Genomic DNA, 14963 nt, shown 5'->3' on the forward strand with positions numbered 1-14963 from the left:
TGACAGTGAAAGGACCTAAATAGTCTGAAAGGAGGCTAAAAATAGCGGATGGATATATAGACAATACTACCGTGTACACTAAAGACTACATTGTTTTGTGTATTGACAACACAAAGACGGATATGGTTTAATATCAGTTACGTATATTTTCTTAAACAGTGTTTGAATATGTTATATACACGGCTTACATTTACATTTGTTGAATATAGAACTGAAAAAAAAATCGCACTATTTACAGGAAGTAGAGGATGACTTCACAATTGAGTGGTAGTAATGAGGCATCCACGTGAGCCGGTGCAAATAGTAGCCAGTCGCAGTTATGTTGTACACAACATGAATTTTAATACATCACCAACAGAGGAATCTCATCACTTGTCTATCCGTGTATTTCATCTAATATTACAACATGGATAAAATAACCACTGTAAAATTAAGTACTTTATACTTATAAATGTTTGAGAAAAGTCCATACGAAACTAAACGTGCCAGTCAAGATGTGCATGAAACAGCCTTAGTTTAGTAGACAGATATCAACTTCACAATATCAGGAGCAATAACAATAATGCAGTTAAATGGATAAACTTCCAAACTACTGGGTTTAATGGTACCACACCTGAGCCTGAAGTATCTATGCATGATGTAAAATGTAATTTGCACTATACCTTACATTCACCATGAAGTATTTCCAAGGGGTCAAAGTCCATCATTGAATCATCCGCTAACATGGAAAAGTGGGTGCAGTGGAGATCACTCCGAAGCCTCTAGAGACTAAATAAACTACAGAAGCTTGTAGAATATTTTCAATAGCATCACACTAACCGTACACATCGTGCGCTCATGGTTTGTAAGGGTAATGTATAGTTAAGCGGTGCTTTACTTTAATATTACATTATTTAGTTTAACAGTTGAAGCCAGAAGGACCATTCTCCATTTAATGTCCTCTTAGACTGAAAGGTCATTATGAGAATCAACACCTCACCCTCGCACACACACACCACCATGATACCACTCACAAAATGACACACTCCCTTTTGAACAGCAGTCATTGCTTTAATACAAACATTTCAGCATGTTCATGATATTTCAAAGATGATAGAGGACAAATAAAATACTGTCTGAGGTACAGGCCTCCCATGTTGAAACAACAATAAGTGCGCATTTACCACATAAGAGGAGAAGTAAAATCAAATGAAAATCAAATGATCGAATAAAAATAACAGAGGCCATGATTCAAACAGAAGACTGGGACACAAAACTGAAAGAATGCTCAGCAAGTGAACAAAACAATATATTATAAAATAACATCACGAGTGCTCGCGACTTTGCCCAGCTTACGTGCCAAAATAAAGTTTTGATGTCTGGTTCACTTTTGCATCCCAGACGAAGTTTTTGCGGCTGATGTAAAATAAACGTTTACAAAAAAATAGGCATTCTTTTCAAAATGGCAAGGCAAGGTTTGTCTTGATGTAACTATAGCTCTTCTCTGCTCATTTAGAAGCAAAGTTAATACCTCATTTCCAGAAAAAAAAATGTTTACGTAGTTAACAGAAACTATGGTGATTCCATTACTACGGAGGCCACTATTTCTGAAGTGTTCTTCTTTTAAAGAGGCTTTGCACGGACAAACGTGGTTATACGGCAACATGGAAGACCATTGGAAATATGCATGATACCTTGCAGGGAACTGTTTTAGCAAACTGTTTGTGTGCTAGCCAGATACTGACAACCCAAAAGCACTTTGAGATAAAAAAAAAAAAAATGAACCCATGTTCAGATAGATTCTCTGGAAATGAGGTGCAAGATGCAGAATTACAGTATCTTTCAGTCTCTGCCCGTCAAATTCCACAACCACACCAGCAAAGAAGTTACCGTTTCATCAATAGGTTGTCAGCTGACCTGAGGTGTATTCTGCCAGTAGTGAAAACTGTCAGGGGGCTGAATTTAGAGAAAAAAAAATACATGTTCTTTATGATTCCAATATGGATGCACAGACATGGAAAGTTTGGGTAAGTTTGGATAGTCAAAAGCCCTTCCCCTTACCAGTTAAATCATTATTCTGAAAACATTTTAAATCCATGAAATGTTTGTTCATGGTTTTTAAATAAATTGCACTCAGTCTCCAACACGTCACCGTTACTGAGACGCAGATACAGTAAAGCCAAACACAAGGCTGAAACCATGAGATGCCTACTTTTTACCAAAAGCAAGACGCAGCTCCAGAGGATTTGCTCAAATGGGAGATTATCCACAAATATGTTTTCTTACAAGTGTCATGTTGCCATGACGAGTCCTGAGCTAAGAGGTCTAATGTGATTGGAAATGTGATGTGGAGGAAACAGTTGTGAATGGCTAAGGTGCTACGTTGGAACAGCCACTGACAACAACCTCCTCTGGTGTTGGGTTCATGGGGAAGCAGCGCAGACTCTATAAGGGCGACCACTTCCAAGACATATGTACAACACACCAGAAGTGTCACTCAAACACACGTTCAATACATAAAATACAAGCAAACACACAGAAAGGAAGGCTCGAGGTTTCTTCCTGAAGTCATTATTTTGAAAACTATAGAAGAAAAACTGGGTTCAATTTGCTTGAAACAGAACAATTAGCTTGTCCTCAAACTGGCTTGAACGACTTGACTGCTCAAGTTGAAGGGAACTCTTCTCTTCTTACACTTACAGACTCTCTCTCACACACACACACACACACACACACACACACACACACTTCTCCAATCAGAAACAAGGATCAATACTACCAGGTAACACATACAAAGACTGGAGTGTCCATCTCCAAGTGACAGTTTCTAGTGTTTTTTTCTCTTTCTCTCAGCCGACTCCATCCACCACCACCATGGGAGTAGCTAAGAGGTAGGAGGCAGAAGGTTTGTAATGAATTTGCAATATATTGAATATGATTTCTAATTAAAAATGTACAGCATTCATTTCTACCACGCCTTTGTTTGAATTCTCATCTGGGAAGACAAACAAAGCTTACTTCGGGCTCATATGATTACTTGTCTAGTAAGACAGATGTGACGGAACATTTGACATAATGCAGCTCATACTGATATTTTTTTTTTAAAAAGGCATGGAATTATTCCTTTCTCTCTTTTCTTTCATTTCACATTTTTTTTCTGGATAGACAGAGTGGAGAATGAACCCTTTTTAAGATACAGATCCTCTCACTTTTTCACTGGCTCTGATTTGTTCATAATCAGCTATTCATACTGATTCGTGCGACTGAACGTCAGGCGTTATGGTACAAAATAACAGCATTTTTTTTCTTTGTTCATTATAATTATTTATCTTAAATAAATACATTTATGAGAATTGTTAAAAAGAGAAGGAGGCTGGAAAAGCTAAAATAAAATATGTGGCACCTTGGACAAGCAGGCTGTTGAAAAAAAATCTCCCTTGCTGTTTTTTTCCTTCTTCTCTTTCCTTAAAAAAAACTAAAAATAGATGCTTTTGTGTTCTTTTCTTCACCTTCATTTGTTAAAAAAAGCTTTTCGTACCAACAATTCCTTGAAGATATCTACAGTTTTACAGTAGTTTTGCGAGCATGTCCATTGGAAAAAAAACAACGTTTCAGCACTTAAATTTACATGAAAAAAACAAAAACAAAAAAACTTTACAGTTATTTGCTTAAGAACAAATAGAATAAAACAGTACAAAAAGGAAATAGAAATGCAGCACTTGCTATTGAGACTCCTGCAAGTTTGTTTTTTCCTCAATGGCTTGTTTGACGATCTCAGCTAGCTTCAAGCGGTCCACCTTGTCACAAAATGCCCTCCCTGCAAAAGAGATATTTTGGCAGTTGGAAACTTTATCAGATGAAATGATTTAATACTAATTGGTCTTTTATGGTCAGCCTCCTCAACTGTTAACTGAGAATTTGAAGAACAAGGGCAGCAAACTGATTTTTATAGAATACAATAAGGAGAGGAACACACACAAGCCCTGATCCAAAGATCAGCATGCTTCTGAATAATTAACAATAGTGAGTTGACATCCACCCACTCACTCACTCACTCACATCCACACCCACACCCACACCCCCTTACCGTCCCAGCTAAGGCCATGGAGTCCATCTCGGAGCGGCTTGCAGTCACGGTTGAAGCGCCAGGCTTCGTGCATCACCTCATTCAGCTTCTCATCCTCGTTCTCTCCTGTCAACAACACATCTGGATTTCTGATTTCGTTCTGGATGGTTGTATTGTATGCATGCAACTCAATTTTGATTCAACTCAATTTTGTTCATATAGGGCCAAACCAATAAAACCACGGTCACCCGGTCATTTTCTATGGGATAGTTCTCCTTCCAATCATCGTTTCTTAAGGCTAGTGAGGTGTGTGTGTGTGTGTGTGTGTGTGTGTGTGTGTGTGTGTGTGTGTGTATAACAGTCATGGACCATTCCAGCAATAGTCTGCAGATGACCAATATCATCTATAAACACCAGGGTCTGTGTACACATGGTGACCAAGCAGCAGGGCTGGCACAGGAATTTTGAGGGGCAGTTGCTCTGGCCTGAAACAATGTTAAGGTGGCGGACACAAATATAAATGGCATCCAGGTGCAGGCCTGACCCAGGGTCTACCAGTAGATTATTCACTTGCCATCTAATGTATCCCACATCCCAAACGCTATTGTTACAAGCTAATCAGTGGTATTCACTTCATCAGAGAGTGGTCATAATGTTTTGGCTCATTAGTGTATACTGTATACTGTGTGTGTGTGTGTGTGTGTGTGTGTGTGTGTGTGTGTGTGTGTGTGTGTGTGTGTGTGTATGTGCACGCACGTGTCTCACCAGCCTGTGGCAGGATACACTGGGCGATGACGTCTCGGAGCTTCTCCAGTGCAACGTTGGAGTCCTCTCCGCCGTTCTCTGGGTCATGGATGAAGAAACCATCACTGGGCTTTGTGCTGTACGGGGGAACAGACACAATAACACTTCAGCACATCAGACTAATTAACTGAACATAATCATCTTGACCAAATGACAGGGTAAAAAAAAAACTTGACAAAGGTTAGTGTATTACTGAACCTTACTTAAGTTCAAACCCGGAACCTATGGCGTTACCCTTTCAAATCAAGAACATGGCAGCTGCATGATTCAGATTTCAAGGTGACGTCTGGATGGAAACGTACTAAACCCAAAATGCCTTTATGCTGCACATTGTGGCGAGAGACTGGAGGACATGAAGCTCCTGTGCACCATAAAGACAGGCCATGCAGACACACAGCCAATTGTCAAACACTGCAGAGCTTCTGTACTGCAGTACAGCAGCAAAATAATTGCCATTAAACATAAAAGCTTTCCACAGTCCAGAGAGATAAACCACAGAGTGAGAGAAATACAGAGGGAAATGAGAACAGGGGGGGAAAAGAGAGTAAACAGGGAGGAAAAAATGAGAGAAGAAGAGACATAATTAAAAAAAAAGAGTGTGAGAGAGACAAACAAACACAGAAAGAAAGCAAAGTGAGTAACCCGAGCAGCTTCCGTTTCCTCAGGATAGGGTTGTTGACGGAGTTAAGGGGTTTAAGGCTGACGTTGAGGTCCTGTATCCTCATGTTGGCGAGCTGCTCAGCATGGGCCTGCTGAATCCCTGCTACCACTGCCTACACACACACCCACACACACACACACCCACACGCACACACAATACAGATACTATGAGCCGTACTATCAGAGAATAGTATCGTTTAATCATAGTATCCACTTCTACAGGCCAACAACACACACCAAATTATTTGTAACCATCCTGACTGTAGTCAAGAAACAAGAACAGAGAAAATACAATCGCACACCGCACGATTTTTTAAGTCACACTATCCCTCCCCAAAACAACCCCCCCCCCCCCCACACACACACACACACACACACACACACACACACAACCTTTCCACAAAAAAGCTGAGGACGCGTTTAAGACCTCCTACTGTTCCATAACACAACAGAGCCAGGCGAATGAACTTGTGGGACCTCTGTGCAGCTCACCTTATCCATCATCATCTGGGCCGAGGGCAGCACATTATCCAGCGCTTCTGTGCAGTTGAGCCATGGGTGGGCCAAAACCCCCTCGATGGTTAGCCTCTCCTCCGGCTTCACCTTCAGTAGCCTGCCACAAGAGGGACCGGCGTCAACAGTGCCAAAAGTCATTCTCGCCATGACTCAAATGGCGCCACAAATAGCATATGCACTGTGGTTAACTTTTTTTCAGAGCTACTACACACGGCCTTGAGCAATCCAGTCATTGCCATGCGGTGCAATATGTAAACAATTTTCTTTTGGAATCTACTGAGGATGTTATAACAACATCTTTAAATGCCTGAGAACACTATGGATGATTAAGACACTCCTATACTGCCCAAATACCTCATAAGAGCACAGCTAGACTTGGCAGTGAGAAGCCCTTCTAAAAAATCATCAGACAATCAGCAATAAGAAAACCCAAACCCATATTACTATTTTACTATTATATTTGAGACCTACTTGCGCACAATGTCCTTGGCCATCTCGGAGATCTGGCTCCACTCATCCTCAGGGAAGTCAAAGCTGCCAGTCATGATCTTCCTGCGCATGTCTTTGGGGATGGTGCGACTGTGGTGCTTCGAGTAGAAGGGTGGGTAGCCACACAGCATCACATAGATGATGACCCCCAGGGACCAAAGGTCACAGCTCTGAAAGGGAGAGGAAGACAGACACAGAGAGGAAAAGTCAGGAAATGTCACCCTTGCAAATACTGATGAAATTCTTCTACCAGTTCTTCAGTCCCTCCAACCAGTCCTAGTGCGTTTAGTTACTTATTGCAGTGAAGCTTTTAAACCTAAATTGTATTTTCCAAGAGTTGATTTAATGATTCTAGTCTTACTTCATTTTGTAAAACGCAGCATCAGTAACGGAACTGAAATGCCAGGTACTTTCGCTCACCTTGTTGTAGGTGTAGGGGGTGGGTGAGGTAGGTATTATTCCAGACTTCTCTTTCTGGTGTCGCCTCTGTGCCTCCAGTACCTAGAAAGCCATGCCAAACACTGATAATTACCATACTGAATACTACACTACTGAATTCTACACAAAGTATGATGGAGAAGGTGCAAATGCTCTGCTGTGTAATTATTTCAGTGCTCTCGATCCTCACCTGAGGTGCTACATAGTAAGGAGTGAACTGTGGAGTCATCAAGTCGCCTTGGTCGATCTTAGCAAAGCCAAAATCACACAATTTCACAGGAGCGTCCTGACAAGGTCAGAGACAAAATCAATGATCACAATTCACCAAAAATGAAACTTGAATATATTGTGTATGTAGTCCTGTGGTAACACACATGGCACCGGCAGTGAAGGCTGCAGACCAAGCCAGAGCAAAAACAGGGCAACTCACCAGAGAGTTGTCCTTGAAGAGCAGGTTCTCTGGCTTCAGGTCTCGATGAGCAATGTTGAGCGAATGACAGTGTTCCAACGCTTGTGCTATCTAAAATAAAAAAGACAAAATTTTAATTGAATCAAATATAAAGCAATCAAATATTTGAAGAACCGAATGCAAACTATATTTGCATTATACATTGGCTGCAGATCGGCATGAAATGGCAGGGTGATAAAATATGTTCAAATACTGATATGCTAATACCACATCAAAGTAACTTTACCTGTTTCGTGACCTGACTAGCCATCTTCTCAGTGAAATGTCGGTGTTGACTTATTCTGTGGAACAACTCGCCTCCTTCCATCATTTCCATGACGATCAACAGCCTTGCTCTGATACGTGAGGGAAGAATCACACAGATGTATTTACTTGAATCTATCATGTCATTACTGTCCAGTTGTGGGTAAGGGGGGAAATAGTTAAACTAGTGAAATACAGTTATACATTAATAGTTTTAAGGTACAGTCCTCGATTCTGGCCAAAAGTTGTTAATATCTGAGCTCAGTGGCCAATCAAATTACACCCCACCCTTCCGTGCTTCTGAACCAATGTGTTGATTGGCTGGAATAGTGTTTGGCCCGGTTCGAACCAATTTGTTTCCCATTTACGGAGCCAGAAGTTTTTCTTAGTGCAGACAAGGAACAGACAGCTGGAGGACTATACAAAGCAATTTGCTGAACTTGACAAAAAGTGTATCAGATTATGAATTGTGAAATCTACCTTTCATTGTGGGTGTGTGTATGTGTTTTTTTTTTTTACCTTGGACTGGACTCATGTGGAAATTGCACACTGTTGGCATACACCTCCATGATTTGAACAATGTTGGGGTGTGCTGCACACATCATGTGAAGCCGCACCTGCATAAAAAGAAATTTAAGTCAACGGCCATGCAAGATAGCCATTTATAAAAATGCATGTCTAAAACAGCATTCAGAAATGGATGTGAAATACTGAATCACTGAATAAGTGAAGGCTGAGGTTGTCCTGCTGCTGACACTGGTGTTCCATGATTGACAATTAGTGACTAAGCACACAGCTAAAGTGTTATGCCAACTGGGAGTGCATCTAGGTCAAGCACACTCACAGAACCAAAACGGAGGCAGACAAACGTAAAACAGAAAGAGCACGGTCCAAAAACAGACACGAAAAAAATAAATAGTGAGAAAAAGACAGACACAACTGGGTGCCAAAAGGCAAACAGTGCTAGAGGCAGGCGCCATCCTGGAGTACCTCATTGCGGGCTTTGGGGCGGTCTATCAGGATCTTGAGGGCGAATCGCTCTTGTGTCGACTTCTTCACACACACCCTGGACACAGAAAGCAAACCCATCTTTGTGATTACCACTGATACATTAAAGTCACCACTATAGTTATTTCACAAATGAGAACTTTCAAAGAACCAGAAAGAAATGGAGCACAGAGATATTTGTTATTTTACCATACAAGGTTCTTTTGGACTGTACTTTTATCAGCTTTTTGATAGCTAACTGATAGTTGCACATGTGGCTCAGCAAGAATGGTTGAATAGAGAAGTACACTTGAAGTACAGAGCTGGGCAAAGTGTAAAGGCCTGTTTTCCGTGGCATTAAAATGTGTCCTGTACGTAAGTGTTGCCCACATATGCACTTTAAATGTGTGTAGTATTTGCAAACACAATGTGTTTGGATCTGGTTGTCATGCTGCAGAGGGCATGAATTGTAACTGGATCTCTGTAATGTAAATGCAAAAGAAAGCTTATCTACACACAGTTGTCGGAAATTCAATGAGCCTGTCTAATTGAATACTTTCAAGAGTGTAGTCCTTAACAGCAGTACATTTGTTTAAAAAAGCATTTTTACCAACTCTCGGCTAGAATTCTAATTATAGAATCTCCACATTCTTCGAAATCATTTCAGAGCTTTTCAACATGCTTGCATTTACAATCCACTGGGACAGTTTAATTTCATTGCAACGACAGATGACAACAACATTCAGCACTGCAATTTCTGCGTTTTAATAAACACTGTCTGTGTTGGTCCTTTACACTGGTCAGATGTAGCTGAAAAATTGCTTAAAAACTTAAATTTGTAATAGTGCACAGAAAGAACAAGATCAGTACCAGTATCTGGATGTCATGAAGTGAATTCAGTGTTTTGATTAGATGATGATTCAGTGGTGATTAAGGATATTGCCCGTTAACACCAACAGATGAAGAAGCAGAGAAGTAGGAGAGTTTTTGCTGGTTTAATTAAGCTGCTCAGTACACTATGTTATAAACCTGAGCTTCACACAAAGCCAGCCCATTCATTTTATTATAATAGGGCACAAGTTGGATAATATTTGCCTCAATTGACAGTGAATAGACTCACAAACAGAGTGACAAAAAGAAGCTCCATCGTGATGTACCGAAACAAGCTTGTTATTCATTTTTACTCTAACATCCAAATGAGTCACAGGAAGGGTTTTATTTTTCAGCTGCTCCACCTACTCTCTGCTTTGGGTGAGTTGGACTAAAACAGTGTGATAAATGGTCCTCTGAATTCAGTCCATTTAGCTAAATATAGGCTGTAACTGAGTCAGTTACAGTAACACGCCTGGTCCTTGACTGAAGGGCTCACAACTCCACAGATATCCCACTATTTTTTTTAAGTGAACAGGATGGATGACATATCCAGCATCTCTAAAAATAAATATGTGTAGGTCTTGTTAGCTAAAGATAATATGACTCAAGTTTGAAAACTGGGATTTCGTTCCTCCTTGCCATTTGCAGCACCAGGCAACTTCCCAAAAGTAACCCTTACCCAAACCAAAACCTTTGTGGTTACACAATAAAGGCTCACCAAAGGGAATGATTAGCTTCCAGCAATGTTCAAGACTGAGTCTGAGGTAAGGGGGAGGGGAATACAATATTTCAGGGTTGGAAAAGAGAGAGCGCAAGAGAGAGAGAGAGAGAGAGAGAGAGAGAGAGAGAGAGAGAGAGAGAGAGAGAGAGAGAAACCAACATACAAACCAAGTGAAATGTGAAGCCCGCCCAACTTCCCCTACCATGCAAGCTACCAAAGATAATCAGAGAAGCACCTTGTACAGCAACAAGAGTGTACACTAAACAGTCCTCGCCTTAATCTCTTGCTTGCACTAGATATCCCACCAGAGGTATGCCTCTCAAGAGCTCTGTAGACTCACGTGGCTTATGTAAAAGCCCTGGGCGCGATGCAGGCTAGCATGGGTCAGAGGTGAAATACACTCCAGACCACACGTATACACGCTGGAAAAATAAATGAATATACTGTACCATACTGTGTGTGCACCCAAAATAGAAAAGTGTGTAAAAAGATAAACTAGAAAAACTCCTCATCAGTGACCAGTTTCTAGAAACTATTCAGAACATCAACAGAACTCTGAACAAAAATATAAGTTGAGTTTTGGTCCCATACTTAATGAACTGGAATAAAAGTTCCTGTAATTTTTTCTTTTAAAATCTACGCATAAATTCAGATCTGTAGCCAGAGTTTACTGCCTTTAGCTTTGACTGATTTCCTTTTATTAACAAAAACTATTTGAATCTTTGAAGTTGTTTCATGTAGCATTTATAGTTTTGTTCAGTAGAACTCTGGATTCCCCCCCCCCCGAAGAATACAACAATATGTCTTCTGAGATGAGGAGTTGGTTTAGATGTGTATGACTTGCCCAATGATATCATTCACATCTTGATTACGTAAAACAAAACGTGCTGCTGGGACAGCTAAGAGTCTGCAACTTTCTCGGGCACTAAATAATCTCTTATTTTGAGTCGGCAGGCATGTCAGAAGAACAGTACATTTCATGACTGCGAAAATGGTGCTGAAACCTCCTAAGTAGTCTAAATAAAATATAAATCTGTTGAGTAAACTTTGTCTTGTCTGAGTGCAAATCACACCAGAATTACAATTCATTCGCAAACTCAGTCTTGGACTTTGGCAAACACGCTTTGCACTGGTGGAACAACAATAGCAGGCCACTCACAGACAGTCAAGTGACAAGGGACAGTGGATGTCTTCCATGACTGAGCTGACATCCGTGTGATCACTCACCTCACAGGTCCACTGATGCCAGCTCCAAGCTTCTGTGTCCAGTTGATGTTGTACTCCTCCAAGATGGAGGTCTCCTGAGGACAAAGCAGCCATGCCACTTCAGAGGTTTAACATTACACTCAGAAAAAAAGTGATTAACTTAAGAGGGCTTGAAAGAGATGCCAACTGTTTTACAGGTTGATCACAAGCATCAAGCACAGGAGTTAACGTGCATCTCAGCGGGAGTGAAGACAAAAAAAGCACTGTTCCATATTAGCCCAACCATGAACAACCCATATACATAAATTCTAAATGTAACTCAACATGTTCTAAATGCACGGTAGCAATCAATTACATGATTTATGAGTAATCCATTACAATAGCATTTATTACGCATTAAAACACAGCCAGGTGAACAGCTCACAACTTAACCTTTTTGCAGGTAGAGTTTGCAACTGTAAGGTAGCCAGAACAATATCCTTTGATCACAGCATTTTATTGTAGGTGTTACATCATCGCCTTACCAAGTAGGTCTGTTTATAGAGCACCATATTAAAAAAACGTAATATTTTAGGTTGTAAATTTTGAATGTTATTTATTGCTGCAATTTTGAATGTTATTTATAGAAAATACATAAGTCACAGTGTGTACAATAGTATTCAACAACAAGTACTGGGTCATTGCAAGTCTGTAGATTATCACCTGATTCTTCCTCCCACTAATGATAATGGGAATGTACTCTGTGCTTATCAAGCAAAAGCTTATCTGAAACAAGCACTAGCCTAACCCATCCTGTTCCTCAGGGTCTTCATTGAAGGTCCACTACTGCAAGACTACTGAAAAAAGTCTGCACAATCTTAATAACTAGACTACGATGTTTCTAAACTGTTCTTAATTAAAAACTCATTGCCAAAAAGCGTATAGATTTATAAAGATAAAGATTATAAAAGATAAGGCCAGCATCTCATTCAATGAGACAGAACTAGATATGCTATTGGCTAGGCTGCTTGGTAACAGTGGTCACAATCCCAATCAATTAAAAAAATCCACACCAACCAATAGCCCATTTGTTTTCTTTAAAAGTTCTGGTTCCTTACCCATTAGGAACCTGGTTATGATTCCTGCCCTGGAGAGTTCTATGAACTTCTACATGCTGCAGAATCCTGACTCCACCCATCTCTCTCTCTTTATGTTGAAATGACTCAATCTCAAGCCTAGTTTAACTACGCTCAATCTCCCTCCTCACTATCCCCTCACACTTCCCTGGTCCTCATGTCCCCTCCTTAATGCACTCTCTGAGATCACATTATAGAGCAGCCCTGGTCTCTGTGACGTGCCCAGGGGGGGTAGAGAGTAGAAGAGACCATAACTAGGCTTGTGGTGGAGGCAGAAGAGAGAGGGGTGTTCTGGGGGACTGCCTAAAGCGCGCAGGGCCCTCTCAGCCTGTGAGTACGTAAGGAGATTCTGGCAGTTAGAATCCTCAGCAGCTATGAGTCAGAAGTGTGCAGTTAGGGGATCTAAATGAAGTGACATACACTTCAACGCAACCACTCCAATACACGCAAATATGGTAATCCCTAGGTTTAGCCGCTAGCAACTGAATCTCCCCACAGGTTCACACAAGACAAACTGATATTTGTTATGCTATAGGCATGCTGTAATTAACAGTGTTTGTCACTTCATATCAGTTACTACTTTTAAGTCATTGCTCGCCTTTAACTGACATCTGTGAGACTCAAGAGAGGATCAAAGCAAGCCAGTTACTTAAAAAGAAATTAGCAAATGAACACTGAATAGCTTTTTTTTAAACTGCCAGCTGCAACACATGCGCTGTACAAAAAATGTCTCCGTGATTTCACCCAACGTTAAGCTGTAATAACATATGATGTAAGAGTAAATCACTTTTTAGTTCAGATTGATAGCTATTTAAATGTCTTACCAACAGCAAAAAAAATGGGTTGCGACGCACTGTTCCGACACTTGCCAACTCGCCCAAATGTGTGCCGTGTGGTACAGACTAGTTGCTAAATTGTGGGAGAAGACAACTTTACCAACCTTTATAAATTTGTCAACGTTGTTGTCGTCCGACATAGTGCCGTTGCTTCAAACCCGGTCGTTTATTTATGCAAATCTTCAGGGCATGCAATTAAGCCTGCTATTCCATCCAACTCTGTTACTTGCACTAGTAACTTTTGACAAGACCGCCGGCTACTGCATGTAATATGCAGATGACATGACTGACAACTTCTTTTCGGTCAAATGGCCGCTTTGGTACACGTAGTCTTGCATTTGTCCTCGTCGGGTCGGAGTTTGTCCGGACTTTTCGATTCCACTACCTGGGACTCCGGCAACTTCCAGTCTTCTGGACTGAACCAAAACAAACATGTAAGACAACGGGACCCTTCGGTAGATGTCACACATCCGTGTGGACAATCTGACGTTAGCTTGATGAGATCACCACTTTTGATGGGGGAAACAAAGAGACGTATAAATAGCTAGGCAGTGAGTTCGTAGCTAGCGGAGAGGGTTTCCAAGAGGATAACCGCAAATTAACATCGGTGTCGTTCTTCTCAGTGGTGCAGTTCAACTGGTTTGTAAACTTGCTGCAGTGGCGATCATTCAATGTCTTCCAAACTGCTGGGGGAAAAGATCACTAAAGGAGGTGCAAACGAGCAGTGGAAAAGCCCCGGCAGATTAGCCAATATAAATCGTCGAGATAATAGCTTGCGCCATAACAACATATGGGATATTATGGATAGCTCTAACTTTAAGTGATACTCACTACAGGGGCCGTGTAAATACAATGATTACACCAGCAACCCAATACAAGAAATACTCATATTGACTGTACTATTAACTCGACAACTACTCCGTTACAGAGCTAGCTTGTTGCTAGCCACTCTTACACCTAAGAAAACACTGACGAGCTCTCTGGTGTAGTATGCGCCTTCCCAGTCAATGCCTGACATAAATTTGATAATTTTTGTATTCTAACAAAACAATTAGAATTCAATTGCTTATAAAACACCAACTTTATTCCTTACATACGTTTATCGGTATACATTAACATTCGTGTATGTATTTGAAACAGTTTTTTAATTTGTTAAATTTTCAGGCATGATGTAGACCTCTAATTATATGGGGCTTTATCACTGAAGCGGTCTTTCTTCAATATTTGTAGATAGATCATTCAGAAATCTTCACAGGGACATCACAAGACAACTTTACTGTTAATTATGTTTATGGTGTGATACTTTAAACAGTCCGACTTAATGAACAATTGGGTATGCACGTTTCTCTAATTGACTGCACAACGGAGTTTATAAGGGCATTCCTAGTGGTGTGGCGAATAACGCTATCTCCTCAAATGTTTAGCTATAAACTAACTAGTGTTTGCCTAATTTTACTTAGCATTACCAGTGCTCTTTAATACTACAGGTACCTTAGCTGCAAGTAATTGTGTCTTAATGGTTCGGAAGGGACGGTGGTTGTTGTTGATCTATTCTACACAG

The 14963-nt window shown here is 40.7% G+C and overlaps 1 protein-coding gene across 2 annotated transcripts; it reads right to left on the reverse strand.

Moving 5' to 3' along the window:
• Positions 1 to 1101: 1101 nt before the first annotated feature.
• Positions 1102 to 14173, reverse strand: mapkapk5 (MAPK activated protein kinase 5). 2 transcript variants are annotated; one of them, XM_080838200.1, is made up of 14 exons: positions 13507 to 14173; positions 11473 to 11546; positions 8655 to 8730; positions 8184 to 8281; positions 7648 to 7756; positions 7383 to 7472; positions 7143 to 7238; positions 6935 to 7015; positions 6497 to 6684; positions 6002 to 6122; positions 5492 to 5622; positions 4811 to 4926; positions 4067 to 4171; positions 1102 to 3796 (listed from the first exon to the last, which is right to left on the reverse strand). In XM_080838200.1, exons 1-14 carry the CDS (start codon positions 13540 to 13542, stop codon positions 3702 to 3704), a joined length of 1416 nt encoding a protein of 471 aa, XP_080694326.1. In that variant the 5' UTR covers positions 13543 to 14173; the 3' UTR covers positions 1102 to 3701. The 2 variants fall into 2 exon arrangements, with proteins under 2 accessions (XP_080694326.1, XP_080694325.1); XM_080838199.1 differs by having other exon boundaries at positions 4802 to 4926.
• Between the last annotated feature and the right edge of the window lie 790 nt (positions 14174 to 14963).

The sequence above is a fragment of the Sprattus sprattus genome, assembly GCF_963457725.1.
Source record: "Sprattus sprattus genome assembly, chromosome: 5".
Taxonomy (NCBI): domain Eukaryota; kingdom Metazoa; phylum Chordata; class Actinopteri; order Clupeiformes; family Clupeidae; genus Sprattus; species Sprattus sprattus.

What these genes read in the sequence shown, in the direction of transcription:
- mapkapk5 (XM_080838199.1), bottom strand. Translation starts at nt 13,542, where the DNA reads ATGTCGGACGACAACAACGTTGACAAATTTATAAAG. An exon ending in GGCATCAGTGGACCTGTGAG is followed by an intron (nt 8,731 to 11,472) that starts GTGAGTGATCAC and finishes TTCTGTGTCCAG; the next exon opens with GGTGTGTGTGAAGAAGTCGA. An exon ending in GCCCCAAAGCCCGCAATGAG is followed by an intron (nt 8,282 to 8,654) that starts GTACTCCAGGAT and finishes CTTTTTATGCAG; the next exon opens with GTGCGGCTTCACATGATGTG.